This window comes from Rhipicephalus sanguineus, chromosome 3 (assembly GCF_013339695.2).
Source record: "Rhipicephalus sanguineus isolate Rsan-2018 chromosome 3, BIME_Rsan_1.4, whole genome shotgun sequence".
NCBI lineage: Eukaryota > Metazoa > Arthropoda > Arachnida > Ixodida > Ixodidae > Rhipicephalus > Rhipicephalus sanguineus.
Window position 1 is genome coordinate 140,202,763 of NC_051178.1, and position 22,482 is coordinate 140,225,244.

General features: G+C 49.7%; 1 protein-coding gene across 1 annotated transcript in view; it reads right to left on the bottom strand.

The window, feature by feature from the left end:
• The window catches only part of LOC119387287 (furin-like protease 1, isoforms 1/1-X/2), a gene marked incomplete in the record, with an annotated part of 197,772 nt that extends 175,485 nt beyond the window's left edge, over window positions 1-22,287 (bottom strand). Inside the window, 1 exon segment of the mRNA XM_037654629.2 lies at window positions 21,777-22,287. Within this exon segment, the coding sequence (XP_037510557.1) occupies window positions 21,777-21,941 (165 nt within the window).
• Between the last annotated feature and the right edge of the window lie 195 nt (window positions 22,288-22,482).

A 22,482-nucleotide genomic window follows, 5' to 3' on the forward strand; every position in this document is an offset into this window, starting at 1 on the left:
ACAGCAGGTGGGACCGCATGCAGCCTCGAGCGCCAAGCTCGGGGCTGGAAAATACGTGACGCAGACAGCGGTCTTGCACGTGGTTGTCGTCCGAGTGCGTCATCTAGTCGGGCATTTTTTTCTTTGCCTGTGTGCGTGGATATCGGTGAGGATAGGGCGCTTGCGTATAAGTCCTGCCAGCGTAGGCGCATTTCCTTTTTCACCCCACGCTTTGATATTTCCCAATGGTTTTCGACATGGCTACAATGAACTTACAATATATCACTAAAACGGGCAACATACACAGACATTTGCGAAATGGTATATGCATGGGGCACAGGGCGAGCCGTAAGACTGAAAACTAAGGGCGAATAAATATTTACCGGCAGAAAAATGATAACACCGTACCTCAAAGGTAGCGAGGCGGTCTATCACAACTTCTCAAAAGAAATCTGCACAATACAGATCCGTCCGACGCACGTGAAACGTGAAACCCGTACCGAAATGCGAGTAAATTGAGGCGCAGATCATAGTCGGCGCCGTGGCTGTCGAAATTTCGTGGTTTGCGCGTATGTATACGTCAATCGACGCACAAAATAATGAAACCCGAGAACTAAAGTGCCAATTTGGAACGGTGCCCTTTACTAGCTCTCAGCGACAGAGTTGCGGTGGTAGTGATGGTGCCTATTTTTCGAAACCGTTTCGTGACCGCTTTACGCGATGCGTCGACACATGTGTCGAAGAAGAAAAAAATGAAAAAAGCACGCGGTATTGCCACATACGCACGCCATCAAGAACCATCCGCGTACACAGGATAAGGAAGGGTGGAGCTTTCGCGCAGAGAGGAAAGGACGCCTAGCAAAGCAGCTGCAGCCAAGGTCAACAAAGACAGCGCGTCTTCGCGCGCACTCGCTCACGCTCGCGGGCCGTACGCACGGCACGCGCACACGACGTCAAACGGACCAAAAACGGACCAAGAGACGGCAAACTGACACACCGGGACAAAACAAGACAGCGCTGGAGAGTCGAGGTCAACTGCCAAGTTTGTCCTGGCAGTATGCATATGCGACGAAACTTAATAAGAGGTGTACACTTCTGCCAGCTGTGTGTATATATAGATTCGATCGTTGTCCCTGGAGGAACGGATACAACAAGTCACGATCTACGGTCACGCATAATATCTGTATACCTCAGAGCCATTTCTGGTGCACAATACGAGGTATCTGGTCCGACTCCCGGGAGTTCCTGCAGCACATACATATCGAAGGAGACAGAACACACAAACGCTCTCGAATGGAGAGTTAGGCGTGTCTGTGGAAATCGTTAGCCGATCTGATTGTTACCAAGTCGATGTGCAACCTAAATACGATGGGAATCCTCAGAAATTAGCCGCTTATAGTATACTTTCCTTTTCTGAAATCGGTCGGAGAGAAGATACGTCCACCATTGTGGAGGCGGCGGCGCCGTATTTCTTAAATAACTCGATAAAATATCACGAATGAGTTAAGGACATTGCATATACAGCAGTAATAACGCTGCGGTATTCCTCAAGCCGAAGGTTACTCGATGCACTCACTCGCGCGTTTATCTCGCGAACTTATCGTGAGCGACTACACGTTCACTCTCATGGTTCACTCTCCACGATGTGTGAACACGCGGCACGCAATATGCAAATAAGACAGCACTCAAGATAGCGCGACCTGACCTATACGTTTACTCTTGTTTCGCGAAGTCTGTATGCATGTAGCTTATCATCCGCTGTTCACATCATATTCCGGTGTCGTTATGAAGACTAGTTACTGTACTATATGAGTTACCGATAAAATATATAAGCGACGGTTGAAACCAACGTTTCTACAGAAACACGTAAGCAGCCTCGACGAAGAAGAGGAAAACAAGGCAGCACAATTTGCGTACACAGTGAGTGAGTCGAAAGAAAAAAGAAAACTGTAATTGAGCGCAGCGCACGCGCATGGCCGCACGGCGTCACCGTCACGGCGAGCATAACCAATCAATCACGTCACATCGAATAGAGCCATAGTGTTCAGCGCCCAAGTTCTTCAGACGCCGACAAACGTTCGCGTCACCTCTCTGCCACATCGTCGCCGGAAACGCCACGACGCGCAGTTCAAGGAACGCGCTTTACGTCACCACGCCGGGGCGGGTGTTTTCATGTAAAGAAGATGCGCGGAAAGCACGCAACGGAGGCATCGGCATCCGAGCATGCAACGCACGCACGCACGCTCCCTTCTTCACTCACTATAGCGCGAGCGTGCGATTTCGCGAGCTTTCAGCGACAAAGCATCGAACAAGGAACGTTGGTCTGCTCCTCGATAGCAAACTACTCGCGCATATACCCATCGTAGCGCGTTCAGTGGCTACAGTGTCAGACATTGTGAACGCGCGTGAGGTCGCTGGGTTCGGTTCCTGGCCGCGGTGGCTCCATTTCGATTGCACGAAGAAAAACGCAAAGATTATATAGGCATGGAATACGTTCCTGATGGCTACCGCACATTGATAGGCAACGATTTCCTTTAGTTTTGAGGAACGATGGATTGAAACAACACATGTTTGTAGTTTGTAGACTTCGCTGTCGCGAAGAGAAGAAGAAATGGATATGGGCCGGGTACGTAGCACGTCGGCAGGATAACTGGTGGCCATTAAAGGTAACTGACTGGATTCCAAGAGATGGCAAACGCGTGAGGGGGAGACAGAAAATTAGGTGGGTAGATGAGATTAAGAAGTTTGTAGGTATAACGTGGCAGCAGAAAGCACAGGACCGGGCTGATTAGCGGAAAAAGGGAGAGGCCTTTGCCCTGCAGTGGGCGTAGACAGGCTGATGATGATGACAGAGGTCTCAGATTACATTAATGCGCCTATTCGTTTTGTGCGCATTTCTGTGTTCCGAAACTGTCAGCATCTTCCGAAGATATAGAGTGACTTTAAACTACGAGAAAGCTTGTTTGGCAGTGTTGCATATAAATTTGCATCTCCGTAGGGGCGCCGTGTCTACCACGCAACTCGCAAGATTAGATCAAACGCTGACATAGACTTGCGGCTGTGATATCCTTTGATATGTCGAGCCGTTTTTCGTGAACCCCCCCCCCTCCCCTATCGGGCATAGTCAGCAATCTTTAGTTGCATGGGACGGATCGAACCTTGAACACGTTCGGTCGCTGCCAGCTGTCGACATCGAACAGCTAGCCTGTGGACAAAAGCGAGGGCGGAAAGCGAACGTTCGAAAACCGAACGTGTAAAAGGTTCCACAGCTGTAAACTCAAGCTATACCGTGATACCTCAATGGTCACACGCAGGACGCCCCAAAACATGCCAGCTTCAAGCGCCATGTACACAGCACGCATAAACACCCCGCGGTTGCTCGCCAGCGGGCAACGAACTACAGTCTACGGCTCGGTATAACGGACCCGCATTCAACGGACTTTCGGATACAACGGACATATCAGCTTAAGTTGGTCTGGGTATAATTCATGAGCGAGGTCGTTTTAACGGACCGAACGATAGCAACGGACTACGGCTACCAGTGGGACAGAAATACCGGACTTTTTGTCGCAATTTGGGCGCCTAAAGCGGACTTTTGCCATGTGCACGCGGGCTGATAACAGACTTCACCACGACGCCTCTCCCCTAATGCGAGCTAAAGCCGCGGTAAATTTTTTAAATGGCAGCTGGCACACATTGGTGGCTTCCGTCCAAGCCAAGCCTCCAGCCAAGCCAGATGGAGCAGCACGTTAGCACGTTGGCGCTTGCGGACGCAGGAGACACATGACGCCCGCGTATAAGCTCCCGTCCACGTCGCGTGACTGCAACATGATCGGTCACATGTCACCGCCACCACCTCTTGAGCGAGACACTCGAAATCGCAAGCCGGTGCGCTATATAAACTGCGACAAGGAACAAGCGTACGTTGGGTGTGAAGTGGCGGGGCTTACTGTTTACTGTACTCTGTTTGCGTGCCCTTGCGCTGTGAGCAAAAATACACCGTTTACACCGAAAGAGATACCATGTGCACGGGTGTTGGCTGCAGCATAAGCGAACGGACAACGGAAAAATCACGACTCGGTACACTAAGCAATTTATCGCTATTAAAAAAAACAAACAAAAAAACAAGCTAATTATAGGTCTGCAATGGGTGCCTTTAAGTTGGACAGGAAGAGCGACAGTGTGCTCTTTTGTATATTGTAGAGCTCTTAAAACATCCTAGACCCACACAATATAGCTACAAAGGCCAGAAATCAACGGCTGCGGCCGCGAGTCGAATCCGGTGTACTTCGTGTTCATCAGCAGCAAAATGCCGCGCATACATATTCATCGAGTCGCTGCGCTGGGCATATATACACTTTCTTGCGGCATCGCAAACGTGCCTGCGCGACAATTCCGTTATTTATGCGAATAAGCCGCGCTGCCGTGCAATTTAATCAGGACCAGTCATTAATACGCCCCACGATTGCACTCCACCAACCTCTCTAACAAATGCCCACAGTCGCCGTCTCCATGATATTCATCGCCAAAATCTTGAAGGACGTAACATCACAGCGTGACGAAACCGCAAAGCTACAGCAGCTCTAAGAACACGAGGTCCATCATCCCTGGCTCACACCGGTCTTTAGGGTACGAGGAGGAACGTACGGCGCCAAAACAGCTCATGGCAAAGAAAGGACGTCGGAGGGCCTCGGGTCATTAGCACCAGAGCGAAGTGCCTCGATCGACACGCTGTCTGCATGCGCCGCCAGCTGCTGTTATATACAGTTGAGGCTGTATTTATATATGCACGTCCTCGGCACGCGCAGCACGCGTTACACCACCCGGGCGACGCGCATCGCAGGACAGCGCGGGCCTTCTTCATCGGTTGATCGCCGCAACCCCGTCCCTTCTCAACGGGACCCCCCCGTTATATACGGGTGGGCCAAAAATAGACGTCTCCACGCACGGAACGCCACCATTATATCGCACCGCACATAATGTGTATATACGAGACGCCAGGAAATTCTACTGTGACATATCTGTATACGCATAGCCGCGCATGGTGTGGTCTCTTCGTTCTGAAACGTCGTGCCTCGCATGCAGGAGGGAGGCTCGAAAATCTCTTATCTCGAACGAAACGGCGGCCTCGCCGGAGATGATAGCGGCGCGCTGTATCTTGGCAGCGAGTATACTGTGTTACGAAGGACTGCTGCGCAGCTTGTATAAGCTCCGCGGAATAAGCTTTCTCGCAGCCGAGCCGCCGGTTGCTGCGGAGGTGTCCAGTTACCGCGTGCCAGCACCGTGCGCAGCTAGGCGCGAGAAGTCTGGCGAGCACAAAGTGGTCGTCGTTTGGACCCCGCTTCGCGAAACGCTTTTCGAGGAAGCAGCAAAGTTCTATTATGCGCTGTGCGAAGGGCACGCGACCCGAACTAACTTTTAAGAATGCGGGGATATCGAACACTGAGTGCATTGCAAGTAGTCGAGAGCAATGCAGGGAGAACGCAAGCGGGACAACGACATCGACACGGGAAAGGAGCATTGAGAATGCCGTTCATTTAAAGTAGGCGCACGTAAAAGCAAAGTGGGGGGAAAGAACTTTTCGTTTGACCCCGCAAAGAAGCCATGCGAAAGGCCTCGCACGGCATATCAATCGGGTTGCTAAGTTTTTGGCATGAAGAGGAAGCTGTGATGCCGTTCGACCTGCTTTTCTACGAGTTATTAAAGAGAACGGCACTGACGAGGAAAGAAAAGGGGAGGGGGGTGTATTCTCATGTGGCCAAGCTACATGTGTGATTGGTGATATGTAGAAATGCACCTCGCCTATGGAAATCACGTGATCAGTCACTTGGCCGTCGATATAGCGCTATAGTCCTTGGACTCATGCCGATTAGCATTAAATATGCAGGAATGCGTACTGCATGCTACGACGAAACTACACATACCGCGGCGTATTCGCATGTATACTCACAACCAAGAGTATGCATGCCAGACCTACTTAAAGAGGGACGCAGCGCATATTTGAAAAGGCTTCGTGCTTCATCGCCTTGTCCTTCGGCAACGTCCTTTCAACAACGCGGTCATCGACCATATTCTATAACGAATAGCTGAGTACACCGGTTCCTTTCAGTTTACCGAAGCTGTAAATACTTGAGGATACTCCTTTATGGGAATTACCGGCTAGCCACGGTTTCGTCGGCAGGCAGAATAGTTTAGGCACTCTATAGCCTGAATTTACAAGTTGTTTAACAGCCGTAAACCAGAGTCAGAGAAATGCTGCGGCTGTTTCTAGAGGCTGCTGTCAGGCCCATCACTATCCGCATTAGGGCGAGGCATTGAACCGCGCCATGAAGCGATCAAACTGAGTTTGTGCACGCATTCTGATGACACCTTATTAAAGTGCATCCGTTCTCTCTTATTGACCGCCGCCGTCATGGATGAAGGAATGGATAGGGGAAGGGAGCATGCAGCAACCAGAATTCAAGTAGTCGGCGCAACACTTGATCATGTCGCTGCTTAGAGTCTTCGAGTTCTGTGCACGCTTTCCTGAAAAGACAACGAGTGTGCGACACCACCCGTTGTCTTTTCCAAATCTGCAAAGAGCGGCTGCTGAAGCACGTACATGAACAAACGCGCATCAATTAAATCCCACTGAACCGAGTCCGATGAGATGGCTCACGTGCTGGGCCGACTTCTACAAAGAGAGAGAGAATACGAAAAATATGACTTGGCTACGTGTGTCCTGGCTACACGGAGAAATACCTTGCAAAGTATGAAGGAGTAGTGTGTCGCTTCCTCCAAGTTTACTTCTTCCTCCATAGCCGATTTAGAGCGTATCAACATGGGTCAGCAATTAAGTCGAAGCGTGCATTACTCCACGCCATGCACGGCGTCATTGCGGCATGTTATCGTTTGATGGTGATTGCTCTTAAGAATGCATAGCGGGCGCGATAATGCAATACGTAACACTGACTATTCGTGATGGTTATTACGCAGATCTCAAAGAAAGATGTTCAGCTGCAGCGACTGGGACGACGCAAGCTTCGACGGGCAATCAATCCGCGGACAGCCGTCCCTCGAGAGGAGCCCAGAAATGCGGAACAATGCAACCAAACTGATAACCTTCGGCGCAAGGTCATCGCTGTCTGACAGTGTGGAGCAACAGCGTCAATCTCAACAGCTATATGAAGAATACCAATCGAAAAACAAAAGCAAAACCACTATACAAGAAAAGCGACTGACACGATACAGGGAGCGAGGGAGAGAGAGCGAATAAACTTTTATTAGCAAACTAAAGGCAATTATCCCCATGTGAGTGGGGTCCTCAGTTCAGGGCTCTATTGCCTTGCGCGAGTCTGCGAACCCGCTGGACGCACATGCTACTGTTTCTACAAGCCTAGACTGAGCAGAGCAGACTCGCAAGAGGAAGTGTTATGCTTGGTGATGCAAGGGACGCCCCGTGGATTAGTGTGTTGCCTCGTGGAGAGGTGGACTGCGGTTGTGTACCTACTGTAGGGACAATAAAATGGATAGAGGGTGGAATCAAAGAGACGAAGCAGCCTGCGGGTCTGTCATACGGTGAAGGGGGCGTCCTGTTGCGTTCAAGTCGAGGCATGGACAACGGCTAGGGTCGTTGTCCACTCAACGTGGGAACACTAATCCACGGCTCATCTGCCAAGCCACTGACCGTAGTGAGAAGTGTGCCAGATACCACAAGCGCGTTTGTGTGATCTCTTCTAGTTAAACACATGGCGAGCCTTTCTGAGTTGCGAGTCGCAACAGAGTAAAGAACTTGTGTATCTGCGCTGCCATCGCCAAGCATCAGTGTCAGCGCCTGAACTCGTGTATACGTCTATACGACCGGCATGCCGGCCGGGATTCATGTTACGAGGAATCTGCTTCAACCGTCTATATGGCGTCATTTTGTACATATGAGCGCGAATAGCAGCGGTGCCGGGACCACGGTGCTGCTGCATGCCGCGAACAACGGGTAGTTATAACACGCGACGCTATCACGAGCACAAACACACACACACGCACACAGCAAACCGGAAGAATCGGCTCCTACAGCACACACACACAGCGCGTACGCTCCAATGAGCGCAACCTGACGCCCGCGATCCTTGACACACTTCCTAGCCCGTGAGCCATCTCCCACGTTCGCGGTCTACTCTCCGACGAGTAGAAGCTGCGCGGTGCACGCGATGACCGAGCGCCACGAACGAAACAATGCGAACAAATCAGGTTGCAGGGCGGGGATCAGAAACGCGGGGAACGGAACGCAACGGAGGTTGGGCCCCCCTCGCCTCCTCGAGTATAAATACCCCCACGGTTCGCTACCACGCGAAGGCCGAGGAGGAGCTAGAGGAGACCGCAGTGGCAGCGGAAGTGAGGAGGAGGAGGAGACGAAGCTCGAGTCGCGTGTAGCACACCGTGGCAGACAAAGTCAAGACAAAAGCGTATACAAACCAAGCAACGAGAAAGTGAGCGACTCGCACTTCTTCCAATGCTCGCGAAGGTGTGCGCGCCAGACGGTTGACGAAGCGCCGCGCAGGAACGACGCCGATGGAGAGAGTATAGGAGAGGAGGGAGAGCTTGGCACGAGGAAAATGATAAGAGCTGAAATGATCGCTACGCGGCTGGCAGCGCAAGCGGTGTGGCGACCATAAATGAGCCGCGATGATATTACCACCGCCGTCGACGGCCATTTTGTTGTTTTGTTTCGCCGCGCGCCCATGACGTCTTATATATTCGCGTCGCTTCTCTGCGGAAGTAGCAGGCGCGCTATTGCGAACCCATAGAAGCCCACCGTGCAGCTTACTCATTCGTTTAAATACCGAGGACGTTGGCTCGACAACAAATGCGAATTTCTGCTCTATTAGTGCGTAATGTTTCTAATTTAGCTCGTGTCTGTATCGGTTGCAATGCCAACTACCGGCTTAAACATTTATTTGGAGATTAAGTTGCCAAGCAAAGCGAGGATATAGCTTTCTCGAACATCTTGCGTCCCGTAAACTTTTGCTGTTGGGTGTACTCGTTGTAGTTTAAGACACATTCTGGTGCGTGCCAAAACCACGACACGATTACGAGTTACGCCGTAGTACGGAGGTGCAACTCCGAAACAATTTTAGCCACCAGGGGTTTCTTAACGTGCACCTGAACAACGTATACGAATAACACGGCCATTCTCGCATGCCGCTCCACACAAAAATGCGGCTGCCATGGCCGGGAATCGAACCCGCGTCCTCATGCTAGTAAGGCAGCGACACGCCATAGCCGCAAAGTCCCCACGGCGCTTTCTCGGTCACAGAAACCTATAGTTTAAAGCACGAAGAGTGACGTATCGAAAGAGAGAGAGAGAGAGAATATGCAAGGAAAACGCATAAACCTATCTCTTAAAAACAATAAGACAACATGAGTAAGTCACTAAGTGGGGCGGACCAACGAAGCGGATCACCACCGCTACTAATATGGCAAAACTCCTCGGAAACCTTAAACAGCTTCGTGCCTAATATATACGGCAGGGAAGCGCTCGATGAGCTACTATACAAAGGAGGAACTACACATAAAGGTGTTTGATTATGGAAGTTGTTGCGTTCACAGGTCTCCCTTAAACCGCGCAATTTATATGCAGTGGTTAAACAGTAATAATCCTGCTAAAGAAATCGAGCCAATTGTGCCAGCACGCGCCACTAGAGCGCTTGAAACATATACACTTCGGAACTACTCCAGCGAATAACTGCGCCTGCGACCGCGTTTTAAAAGCGATAAAATCGTGGGGCCGATCGAAGCGGTGGGCCGCGTTCATAAATCGGACACATTCAATGCGCCGCAGGCTCTCTTTGGGTGGGAACTCCACTGACACTTACAGGCCGTGTAATTAATGTGGATACAGTGCTCGCGAGTTTCTTGTATGCACTAAATCCTGCTGTAGTGGAAACAGTACACACGAAAACGCATTGTACACAGTGTATCGCTTTTTTGTGACAAGATTCTGAAATGGAGAACGAAGCTATGAACTTAAAGGGAAATTCGAGCTGCCGGTATATTCTGAGGAGATATTTTAGAGAACGGGACCTCCGTGCTCACACTGCCAAAAGGGCGGAAAAGAAGGGGGGGGGGGGTGAAATGACTGGTGTACGAACATGCAATGATATAGATCTAACTGCTCTTAACCTAGTCTTTTCCAATTATCCAGTTAGACGAACGACATACCGAAATGAATGCCTTGACACCGTTTTCATTTCTTTTTTTTTTCCCTCCCTATCTTCCTCATACTAAACCATCCGGCATGACCGGATGCACGAAGTAATCGCAGGATTCGCTCGCGTATAACCGCGTTACCCATACGAATCGGCAACGGGGTTAGGCGCCAGGTTGGGGATTAATTATTTCCGGTTCTACGGTAACTAGCTCACTAGGCGGTCCTAATTGCACGCGATGGCACAACCAGAGAAAGAGAGAGAGAGAGAGCGTGACGCCGCGACCCGCAAAAGCCAAAAGGCGCCCGTAGCGTTAACCGTGCCAGCAGCATGGCAGGCAGGCAGGCAGGCAGGCAACGCTCCCGGGTTTCGCGCCCCACCACTTTTCACGAGCCTCACGAAGCGACGTATATACGTCACCGTTTCAAAAGAAAGAAAACCGGCGCGGAGGATTTCTTTCGCTCGCTGAGACAGCACGGTGCTTCTGAGCTCTCGACCTGCGCAGCGCAGGGCAGGCTTTTGTGTGTGTATACGGAGGTCGCTAAGGAACGCCAGGAAATCCTCGGCTTTTCTTCTTTTTTTACTTTTTTTTGTTTGTTCCTATTCTCACCCTCACTGATGGGTCGAAGCAGATTCCTCTTCCGGGTTTTGTTTTCCTTATCCCATTGCGGCATGATGCGTTACGTGGCGAACTGTCACCGAGCTTAATCGCCGTCGGCGCGCACTTTACGAGCGCGGCGAGCCCTCCACGGCGGCGGAAACGGGTTTGACGTTGCGTATTAGTCCTGCGCGGTGACCGCGCGAGGTCATTCGTGCCAGCTTCTGCAGGGATACCCTTGCACATCTAGCGCGTAGAGTAGGTTCATTGGGACCGTTAAACTGCGCGCGGCGAGTTGCCGCAATATGCCCCGGTTAAATGTCTCCATACCGCTCTTCCTAGTGACATCGAAAGATGAGAGAGAGAAAGAGAGAGAGACGAATTGTAAAGAGCGAAGGACGGGTTTGCACCGGCGAGTGTTCTTCTCACGCGCGGCCAAAGGAGCGCGAATGACATAAATGTATTCATCGGGCCATGAACGAAAGAAAATTCGAAATCCTGCCCCGTGCAGCTTCAAGAGTCAGCGAACGAAACTCACGAAATGCGATCCGTATACTATAGGAACGAAAGGCGACCCAGGTGACAGCTAACCATATATGACGTCGCACGAGTCGTGATGCGTGATTACGCATAAACTGCGTCCGATAAGGGCTTTGCTGAAGGGCGCATATAGCCGAAACCCGCACAAGATCGAACCTCTGAGATTCAAACTTGATCCGAAGTCGATCGCGGTCCCTTGAAAATGTGTCATGTAGCTCGATCGCTTTTAAGGTGCAAAAAGCTCGAATTAAAGTATACTGCTCCCCGACATATATTTAGTAGGTGACGTGCGCGTAGTTGCAGTTCTGTGTGCAAGTGAATTAATGAGTAACGCAAAATAAACGAGGGTTTAAACAAGAGATGATGCTGTGTGCAACAGGAGTGTCACGTGATTTTCAGAATTTCACACCTATGTATTTCACTGGGCGTCTCGGTATATATAGACGCGAACTAACTTGCCTTCCCGTTCCTACAAAAAAAAAGTAAATAAATAGATTAAATAAAAACATAAAATGGCATGAACGATTAGCATATAGTTGGCTGAACGGACAGTGTAACAAATTTTACAGTTGTGGCTTGAAAAATGAGTACATCAAAATCTAAGGGAAGAAATACAGCCCCCCCCCCCCCCCCCCCAAGCCGCGTTTTACTCTACAGATTAACCTTGCTCTATATTTTGTTTTAGTGCGGAAATCCAACGTCACTACACGTTCGCGCGTGCGGTATAACTTATTGACTACGCGTAACTGCAGTCAGCGGGCGGCCAAATTTTAAGGTCCATCCCTACACAACAAATATTTCGTTAGAAAACACGCAAATGCAACGAGTTTCAAGAACAAAGCACCGAGTAAAAGAAGAACATGGCCTGCACCAACTAGTTTCCGGGTAAACAGGACAACGATGCATCATCTTATATAAAGCATCCGTGTTTTTTTTTCTAACGTTAGGCGCGTTTATCGGATTACTTACGTGGTGCGGCAGCAGACCGACTCTATACCACATCTCGTGGGGATGCGATCATAAACCAAGTGATTTAGCTAATTTTCTCGGCAAACCTCTAATACCTAGTACGGAGCAGTGGGAGGCACAACTCGCCAGCTCGGACCCGGGAGTGCAGCTAGCGCTCCTGGATCACGTCCGGCGGGCAGCTAAGGCCAGTGGAGCCCTGGACGTAGGGCCCCAGCCATAGAAGCTCCAAGATCCCCCTTTCCCCTTTCCCTTGAATAAAGTTTCACTCTCTCTCTTACGCTGACCGCCAGTCGCGCGGCCCACGCGATCGCTTGCTCTTCGCGTGGCCACAGTCTCCGACAGGCGCGATCAGACACGAGAAAACATATGTAACGTAACCGCCGAGTAAAGCACACACATCAAAATTATGGGCCTGCCACCGGTGAAAGCACGCATCCGCGATGCCCGCCTTGCGATTAAAAGAGCATTAGAGGCACCGCAGCCAATGAGATTCTCAGAGGAGAGAACGCCAAGTTAAATGACCTAGACCAGCAAAAAAAAAAAAAAAAAAGAACAAGAAGAAAATTGCGTAGAGGCAACGCCGACCGAAACGACTGGCCGAGCATCAAGGGCACGCGGCGAATCCATCGGAGGAAGGTTAACGGCCGTCACATTTTTTTCACCCCGTCCGAACAGCTGCGCCTGCCGACGCAGGAAGCCGTACAGCGAAAGCATCTGCATGCGACGTCGTAAACGTCTTCGCAGAGCTCGCGTGCGCCGATCGCCCCGCAGCAAACATGGCGTGGGGGACCTCACGAAGCCCTGAACGATGCGAGATAACGGCGTTTCGCTCTCTCCGAAAAGGCGAATCAATTCGTTCCTGAGCCGGCCTATAAGTGTACTGTACAGCCAACTGATGTCGTGTAAGTGTTCCCTGGCTCCCCGCAAATGGCGGACGTCGTTTCGTGCCATTGCTTTCCTAGTGGAAAAACCGCACGAAACGTATTATATAACGAGACATTTTCGACGTGTAGTCGTTTTATATTATGCCGTGCACCGCGCTATACGTACTGAAGTTCAAAATACGTTTCACCTCCATGGTTGGAGATTGCACCTAAGCACGCATTCACGGTGGCAGTGTACACTTATAGCTTAACGTCAAATGGTTACGCTGGGCGACCCAGCGCCATAAAGACGTTTAAAAGCATAAACGTTGTATGGTTACCGCAATGGAGGTTCTTTACATAAATGACTGCATAAAACTCTGGCGCTGCCATCGTTGATATATAGTATATGCGGAAGTACTACCAGGTCCTTTTTTTATTTGCTCTCCAATCTTCATGCACTGGGTCTTTTAAACATTCCTGTAGCCTTACTTATGACACTTTGCATCTGAGATACCAAGAAATCGTATCCTCCTAAGCCCACGAAGGCAAAGAGTTTATGCACGTTCGCGCTATCAGTGAGAATTGTTCAATTTAGAGCGAGCTTATATCGACGCAGATGACCCATCCGCGGTTACATACAGCTTCGAAGCCAGAAAGACGAAGACCACGCGCTTCATTACGTTCGTATACCACAATTACTGGCTGAACCAGCCCGCATTTGAAGCTCAGCTCTCGTAGACGTTAGGCCCAGTTATCTACGACAATTTTTGTAGACAACCACGGCTGCTGCTTTGTCTTTAGACAGCGTGCTACGAAGATACGTAATGAACGATGCGCACGCCAGTGATATATATGTGCTACGCAAATGCCACATCTACGCCTAAGAAAAAAAAAAAAACGGAGATCGCACTGTACAACGTTTGAAGTTCTAACTTTAATGCCATTTGTTAAATGCGGAACGATATATCGTTAAACATCTACGCGTCTCAACTTGCCAACTACCAAAGCGATGCTTCTCGGTTCGTCCGGAAGAACGCAAGGACAAAAGGAACAAAATAACGAGCAAGCGGTACAGGGTATGTCGGTTGCATGCGAGTCAACGCGGCAATGTGCATGCGGCCGGGGTTCACAGAGGGCGGTGCGCTTTTTTACAATGTGCACTATACGCTGCTTCGTGTGAAGTGGCCGTAAAGGCTATAGGCGCGAAACGTGGACACTCGAGCGAAAAAAAAAAAAATGCTTTTGCGGCACTTGACAACGGAGCGCGCGCGCAGAGCGGGTGGCAGATAGCGTGCGCGCACGGCAGGCATGCGCCCACCGGAAATGGACGTTTGAGGGCGTCTCGTTTTACAGCCGAGACGTGCGTGCAAAGGCAGCCCCCGACAGCCGGGGACCCGAAAAAACCAAAGGGGTCTCTCTACGGCGTCCGCCGGACGCGAGGTCCCGTCGCCGTAAGCACGAAAATCGGGGGCTGCAGAGGCACTCAAAATTCCTCCACGCTAGCGTTTTCAGCCAATCAGAGAATATGTAGCCATCCTGTGAGTAATCTGTGTGATATTAAACGGCGCATGGTGAAACTTCAATGAAAAGAGAGAGAGAGGAAGCGATAATATTGCTATTTTATGTGGTGCGAACAGGAAGTTTATCGTGAAATTTACTAGGCACGTCGTTGTGTGTGGGGGTGGGTAAGTGGGGAGGGGGGGGGGGTGGCGACAAGGAATTAATCTTAACCTTCTGACTTTAAACGTGCACGCGATGCATGGCACAGTGCCCAAGGGTTGAAACGCGACAATTTATGGCCAAGTAATGCACGCACTTCCGTTTCCACTGTCTTCAGTTCGTGTCATATCGACTTAATTTCATCTCGAACAATTGCATCAGATGCAAGGCTACCTTTGCGGTCAGATTCCTAGCGACGTGAGACGGTTACTTAGAGGGACTGCGCATAGCAACACTCATAGTATTGATGTCGCGATTCGATCCGTGAGCAGTGTACACACGAGTGTGTGAGATAACTGATATTTATTCTCCAACCAAAGTTACGAAAACACGTAAAAGCCCGACGTTTCGGAACCAGCTTGGTTCCTTCCTCAGGGGGGACTGCGGCGGCTTGGCAGCGGCCTCTTTAAGGCACTCTTGCGGCGGTTAACGACCCCACGCATTACCGCGGAGCGTAGCCCATGCGCATACACTGGGGGGAGAGTTCCGAGGGAACGATTGATATTTTGAGTGGTCCTCTGTATGTGCCACGACTCCAGTAGCAACCTCCTCCTCCACTTGGTTTCACTTTCCAGGATGGCCGTTCCGTCGAAGTCAGAATGCGGCCACCGTCCCGCATTCTGACAGTTCGTGCCCACCACTCAAGGCAGAGTTTTACCACACGCGGTTAAAGGCCACGTCAGCCATCAGCCGAATGAGTGGAGCCAACGATAAATAAAGTGCGCTCACTTTACGACACTACCAGAGCTCCCAGGCGCGGCACAGCTTCTCCCAGGTGCATATGAAAAAAAAAACTTTCGAGCAACCGAAATGAAATTCAAATGTGTTCGAGCGTTTTTGCAAAAGGGTGCTTTAGCAGCACCTGTTTGCCGTACGGTAAGTACGGTAATACCGTACTGTCGTAGTTAGCACGCTGCTTTTTTTTTTTTTTAAACTGCAAGACCTCTTTTAACCACTTTGGCCGTCTGATCACGTTACACGTGATCAACACGGCGGATAAAACGCTTGGAAAAGCTATACGTGCCGACCAAACCGGCACTGCTAAGACCCTAAAGACACGTCAACAGTGCGACGGCTATACAGGAGGCCAATGCGAAGTGGTGCGGCGTCTAAACGTCTGTGGCAACAAAGTAAAGAGGCGCGCAGCACTTATATGACGAAGGTCGGAAAAAGCCCCCTTACCATCCTCTTTTCCTTTTTTTTTTCTTCAAAAAGCCCAGCAGAGGTCGGACGAGAGGGAGACGAGGCTCGATAAACACGCGCCGCTGGAGTGCGTCGATTCTCAAGATGCAAGCTTACGAAGCAAGCCGAGCACAGGCGCACTTTCCTGATACGTGACCGTACAGTTAACGCTGCAGCACAGCGAGCACCCACAGCACATCGAGGCTGCTTCTCTTCGGTTCTAGAAGACTCGATACGGCCGGATAGGATCACGTGCGCGCGCTGTTGGGATGTGCGCAATGGCAGTCGAAAAGGGCAAAAATTCGAACAGCGGGGTATCGAACAGTCAAGGAACTCTCGCTGCGCGGATGTTTCTCGGTATGCTGTACATACATCTATCTAATATATATATATATATATATATATATATATATATATATATATATATATATATATATATATATTGTAGCATGAGTTCGATAGCTGAAGATAGCTGAAGATACACGTAACGCCAATAGATAAGCGACGCTCGATGCTTTTTTTTTCAGTATTTTGCGTAGGACGACGGCAGGCACACAGGCCACATAACGCCGTAATTACTTCATAAGCAAATATTAACCATTAGCAACGGAACAAGAATCACCAATATAAGCTAATAACTGTTGAGGTTTAACGTCCCAAAACCACGATGTGATTATGATGGACGCCGTAGTGGAGGGCTCCGGAAATTTAGGCCACCTGGGGTTCTTTAACGCGCGCCTAAATCTATAAGTACACGGGCCTCAAGCATTTTCGCCTCCAACTAAAATGCGACCGCCGCGGCCGGAATTCGATCCCGCGACCTTCGGGTCGGCATGTCGAGCACCATAACCGCTAGGCCACCGTGGCGGGTCCAATATAAGCTGTCAAAATGAGACTTGAGGAATTCACGATAGCTATACCGAATGATTTTGCTCGTGTGCTGCAGTTGATAGAGCATCAAAACACTAATAGATATCCCAAAGTACCACGACCGCTACAGGCTCGCATACTGGACTGATCATGCTGCATCGTGGAGAGGAAATGATGGCCAGCAGTTGTTTTCGATGTGAGCACGATAAAACGCTCGCTATCCGGACGGCTCCCACGAGGGCCACGACAAACACACGCTTCCATCACCGCGCTGTCGCATCGCCAAGACAACAGTGCATGCGAGCGCCTTATCAAAAAGCACGGCGAGACTCGCGACGAGCGGGGACATTATTGCCACCTTGTCGGTCACGTGTATTTGATGATCGGCATACCTTTCAAGCGGCCGGACCGCTTAACCCGGCCTCTCAAATGCTATCGGCAGCAATCGCCGGCAGATGCAACGACGAACTTCCGCTCGGCGGCGACGTATAGCGACCGCCGATTGCTGCCAAGCGTTGAGGACAGCGGTTTTTATCTGGGGTTCTCAAATTAACAGCCCCGCAGAACACGAGATAAGCTATACCGCCGACGGCTCAGGGGTCAGTCGGTGGTGCTGTCGTCGGCTGCCGTCGTCACGAAATCGGCGGCTCGGCCAGCTGAGACAAATGTGCCTCCCTCCACGATTACGGCGTCATTTCTTCCTGCTGTTGGGCGAATTATCTTTATAAAACACCTAATAGTCCGTAGTGTGCGATGTCGAGTACGGCCACTGACAGCGTCGCACTGTTATCGCAGTGCAAAACCGTGGTAGTGGGTATGTCACATGGGACGGCCGACAAGAAGAGCCCAAGTCGCATTTCCGTGGGGATTGGGACTGTCACACACACACACACACACACACACACACACACACACACACACACACACACACACACACACACACACACACACACACACACACACACACACACAGAGTGGAAAAGCGCCGGGACTGAACATCTAGCCGGTGTTACGTAACTGTAACTACTCAATGACATCATCGTTTTGGCTAACGCAAGCTGTTCGTTGATCGTTCACCGTTTCTATAGAAACGGTGAACGATCAACGAACAGACGGTGAACGATCAACGAACAGCTTGCGTTAGCCAAAACGATGATGTCATTGAGTAGTTACAGTTACGTAGTTTCTGACGTATGTACCAACTTCGCCCACACAACGAGGTCTATGCACTATATATAATTCTTTACATAATTAACCTCTTCGCACAATGAGTGTCCCACAGTTCGATGTGTACGTTACGTTATAGGAATCTCAAGTACCATGTCCAATCTGCGCCCGGTCATCCCGTTTGATGGCTATCTAAGCCGACATCACTAGAATATTCAGTAACGTTGATCAAGGTTGACGCCGGCTTCGCAATCTTATGCTGCCCTCATTAACACATGATTATGGCCAGATGATTCAACAAACACGATACGCGACGTTTTGACCTTGTGCTTCTTTAAGAAGTGCCCTTTCAGTCGTCCTTGACAAGAAGCGTTACATGCGGCACCAGCACTGTCCTACGAAGTTGTGACCTTGCTGCCATCAAATGCGATCTCATTATGCGTTGCGATGACCTATTGGTGTACTCGCGTGATTTGAAATTTTTTGCAGCTTGTACGACCACTTAGTACACGTGCCATACGATCCTTTACGGTAGTCTATCCTTATTTATGCAACAATCTTTCCCAAGTGTTTAGGCGTGCTTCCATACCCCACACAGTGCTACTAGTTTTGCGTTCTCTGACTTTGCAGACCCTGTTTACAAAACTCCCTAGTAGCTACCGGTCACCAATATATTGACTAAAAGCCACGTAGCGCACTGGTATAAATGGAGCCGTTTCTTTGTGCTCCGTTTATGTGCCAGTGACTTAACTGCCGTGCAGGGGCGTAGCCAGAAATTTTTTTCGGGGGGGGCCGGGGGGTGTTCAACCATACTTTATGTATGTTCATGCGTGCGTTTGTAAGTGTGCGTGTATATATACGCAAGCAAAACTGAAAAATTTCGGGGGGGGGGGGGTGAACCCCCCTTCCCCCACCCCCGCCTTGGCTACGCCCCTGCTGCCGTGTTTATCAAAGTTGGAATGCCTCGTTCGCAGTTCCGCCGAAGGAGTCTCCCGCCACTCGGTAACCTAATTATTATTACTAAGTATCTTTAGCTTAGAAACGCCTATCTAGACCCTGTGTCCACCCTCACAGCTTTCATTATTCTCACTGTTAAACTACTGGTGTTATCTGGTGTTCGCTAAACTTATCTGGTGTTAGCTAGATGCAGTCGAAAACGTATGTTGGCACGTTACAGATTTGTCGCGACTATCTTTTGAGAAAAGATATACTTTCAGATAGACATACTGCTCGCTGACAAGCAATACTGAATGTGCTGTACAATTCAAACATCGTTGCAGGAGCAACAATTCAGGATGAAAAGTGAAGGCGAGGAACTGAAATGCAAGGTTAAACCTGGATCTATTTATCTGAGAAAAAAAAAAAAAAACGGAACTGAGCAGGGAGGACTCTATCCACATAGGCTATGACAATGCTAGTGCTAGCACGTGCCCGCGCAATCTGGTCAAGAAAGTACCTTTAACAATCGTGATAAGCTGGTCATTTTGAAAGTAAATACAGAGTTCAATAGATGCCGTGTCACTGGAATTCCAGGTCTGTGGAGGTTACAGGCAAGCTGCGTCGGTTAGAAAGTTGCGATGGGCCCCGACAAAGGCGGGCTGCAGCAAACACTGCGATGCATGAGAGAAACTGCAGGCGCAGTACTGCGAAAGTTCCCAAGGCGCGCCTGTACAAACATGCAGTGATGCTTTGCGACGAAAAAAAAAACCGCGATGCGTATCGTCGCCACTGCAGATTAGGCGTGGCCATGCGTAAACACTCGCAAGGAGACAGGCAGGCTCTCGTGACCTTTATCTTAAAGCACCCAGCACTACCGAACGGTAAACACTTTCAGACAGCGCCTGCCACGTCTTTCCAGATTTATCTAGAACTATCGCACTCATCTATAATTTCGCGGTCATAACGGGGAACACTAGAACGCGAAGTTTGGTCGTGTAGCATAAGAACAGCTTGTCATTGGTGGACACTGCATTGTTTCGTTGAGAAATTCTTTAAATTCAATTTTCTCGCGCGTTGATGGCTCACCTTCAAGTTAACAAAGAGGCCTCTGTACCTGAAGTACTTCATGCGGTTAGGCTCATCAATGCCGCTTGGTATACGATTTTGAGGCCAAAACATCGCTCAGCAAAAATCTTTCTGGACTGAACCGCTGCGGGCTATTTATTAATTTTTCATTAATTTCGTCAATGTATGTGTGTTACACATACATTGACGAAGCCGAGATTACGAAACGCTAAAGCCATTGAATGAAGGAAGGAAGTGGAAATTTTAAGGGCTCGCCTTCTTTGTTATACACAATATTAATGAGAACTAACAGAGCTATTGAGGAAGTCAAAGAACACTAAGGTTTGCAGGATTAGCAACTTTAGTTTTAGCGTAAAAGTTCCTAAGATTTCGCTCGTGGCTCTAAACAATCGGAATTCAGAGGGCCGGTGCTGCCTTTGGGTTACCCAACTTGATCAGATTTCGTTTCTCATGTCGGAACTAATTACACATATTTTTACCAAACAAATGGTCAAGAGTAAGTATTAAATCGTTCAATCTTTCTTACAATTTCTACTGGCCACCAACACGCGACTTCACGCGTTCTTGTAATCACGGTGCGACGTAGTTCGCATGCATGCATATATATATATATATATATATGCGCTCGCACCTGCGCGTTAATTGTGAGAATGCAAAGAGTACATTTAATCATTGCGTAAAAAAAGTGTTACAGAGCTCGTCGTAAGTTGTAGGTCGCTTATTAGTTTGTTAGAAAAGAGAATGACAGAACAGAACAATTAATTACCGAGGTTTGAACATGATCGAGTATTATACTCGTGTAATTACACATCTCGAAGGAAAATGAGAAAAAAAAAAGAATTGTCGTTACGGCAGGACCCTGCAATCTTTTTTTTTTCTTTTCTAGAGACAAAATGACAATGAACACAGCAGCTCGTAACGACATTTGCGCTCTCTATTAAACAAGAACAAAATGTTGACACACGACGTAAAAGCGGAATCCATGCCGAGCTACAAAGAGCAGAGCGCACAAAGCGAAAGCAAGCGGCTTTGTTACAATGATCGATAACAGCACAGCTGCGCTTGGCGTACCGCCGGCGAAGTTACTCCGCCGAGAGTCCCGTAAGAAAGTTTTCTTCGGAAGTTAGGCAACTCGGTGTTCCCATGAGAGACGGAAACTGAAGCAACACGGATCAGCTTCGCCGTGAAAGGAAACCTGTTCGCGAGATAGCTTAGCTCACTTTTAGGGCTCGTGAGACGTGCGTAAGTATGTTCTGTGACGAAGCGCTCGTCTTCGCCGTAGAGCTGTTCGTGACACGCCGCAAAACGCGCGTATCCTGAAAGAAAACTAACCACACGAGTGAGTACGTCACAAAAACAAAAAGAAACTCGTGAGAAACAGAGGCTGAATAAACAACAAAATAAGGGGACGTCACGCAGCGGGGCGTAAAGTACGGGAGAACCGGTTCCAGAATTAAAAAAAGAAAGATCAAAGAAAAGGTGAACCGCAAGACACGCTGTCGATGGAAGCATGCGCTTCCTACAGTCGAGCAATCGTGTGCTATAGTTACTACATCGTATATGAATCAAGTTATCGGTGTGTTTTGCCACGGCACAAATTTGTGACATACGCCGCGGTAGGCGTCTATGGGCGGTCTACAAAAAAGGAGCTAATGCACGCTTTAGGAGGCTCGCTCTTACCTGTCCCAAGTATTCGAAGCCGTGCTTGTTCGCCAGCTCCTTAGCCAGCTCGACACCTCCTTCGACGTGAACCACAAATTGGTCGGTGTAAACTTCCGCGCTGATAATCGGACCCACGAAGAAGGTCAACGCGGCTACAACGGTGACAAGTAGTATCCGAGTCATGTTGACGTTGCAGTGCACGGGACGCCACGCACGAAGCACATGTAAAAGCGGCCTGTCACTCGCGCGAACACACGCAAAGCTCTCAGCTTGCTTTGCCGAAACACCTAACTAGCCTGACTTCCTTCGAGTTGGCTGCACTCCGGGAGAATTTGGTGCCCCAAGTTTCACGTGGAATTTGGCATGCCGGTCCTGTGGGCAAATGGGCTTGTTCCTAGGCTTGGCCGTTGTCGGGGCATAGGGCGTTTGCTTGTGTACCTGCCGTTGACTGCGACGGCCGATGAGTGAGTCGCCCAGTGCCCGCTCCCGGCCGCCGACAGCCAGCGAGGAATGAGGCGTCCGGACTGCCCCCCGTTGTTGATATCGACAGTAGCGCCGCCGCTAGGGCCACGCGCGGTGGTGACGACACTGATTACGTCACACATTACGATGGTTGAATCGGCCTCTTGCGTATCCACGGTTCACGGCGCTCATTTCAGGTGTGCTTCTTCTAGTTCACTGTAATGCTACGAAGCAGAATGGTTTGGTTGGCTTTGTCAGGAGA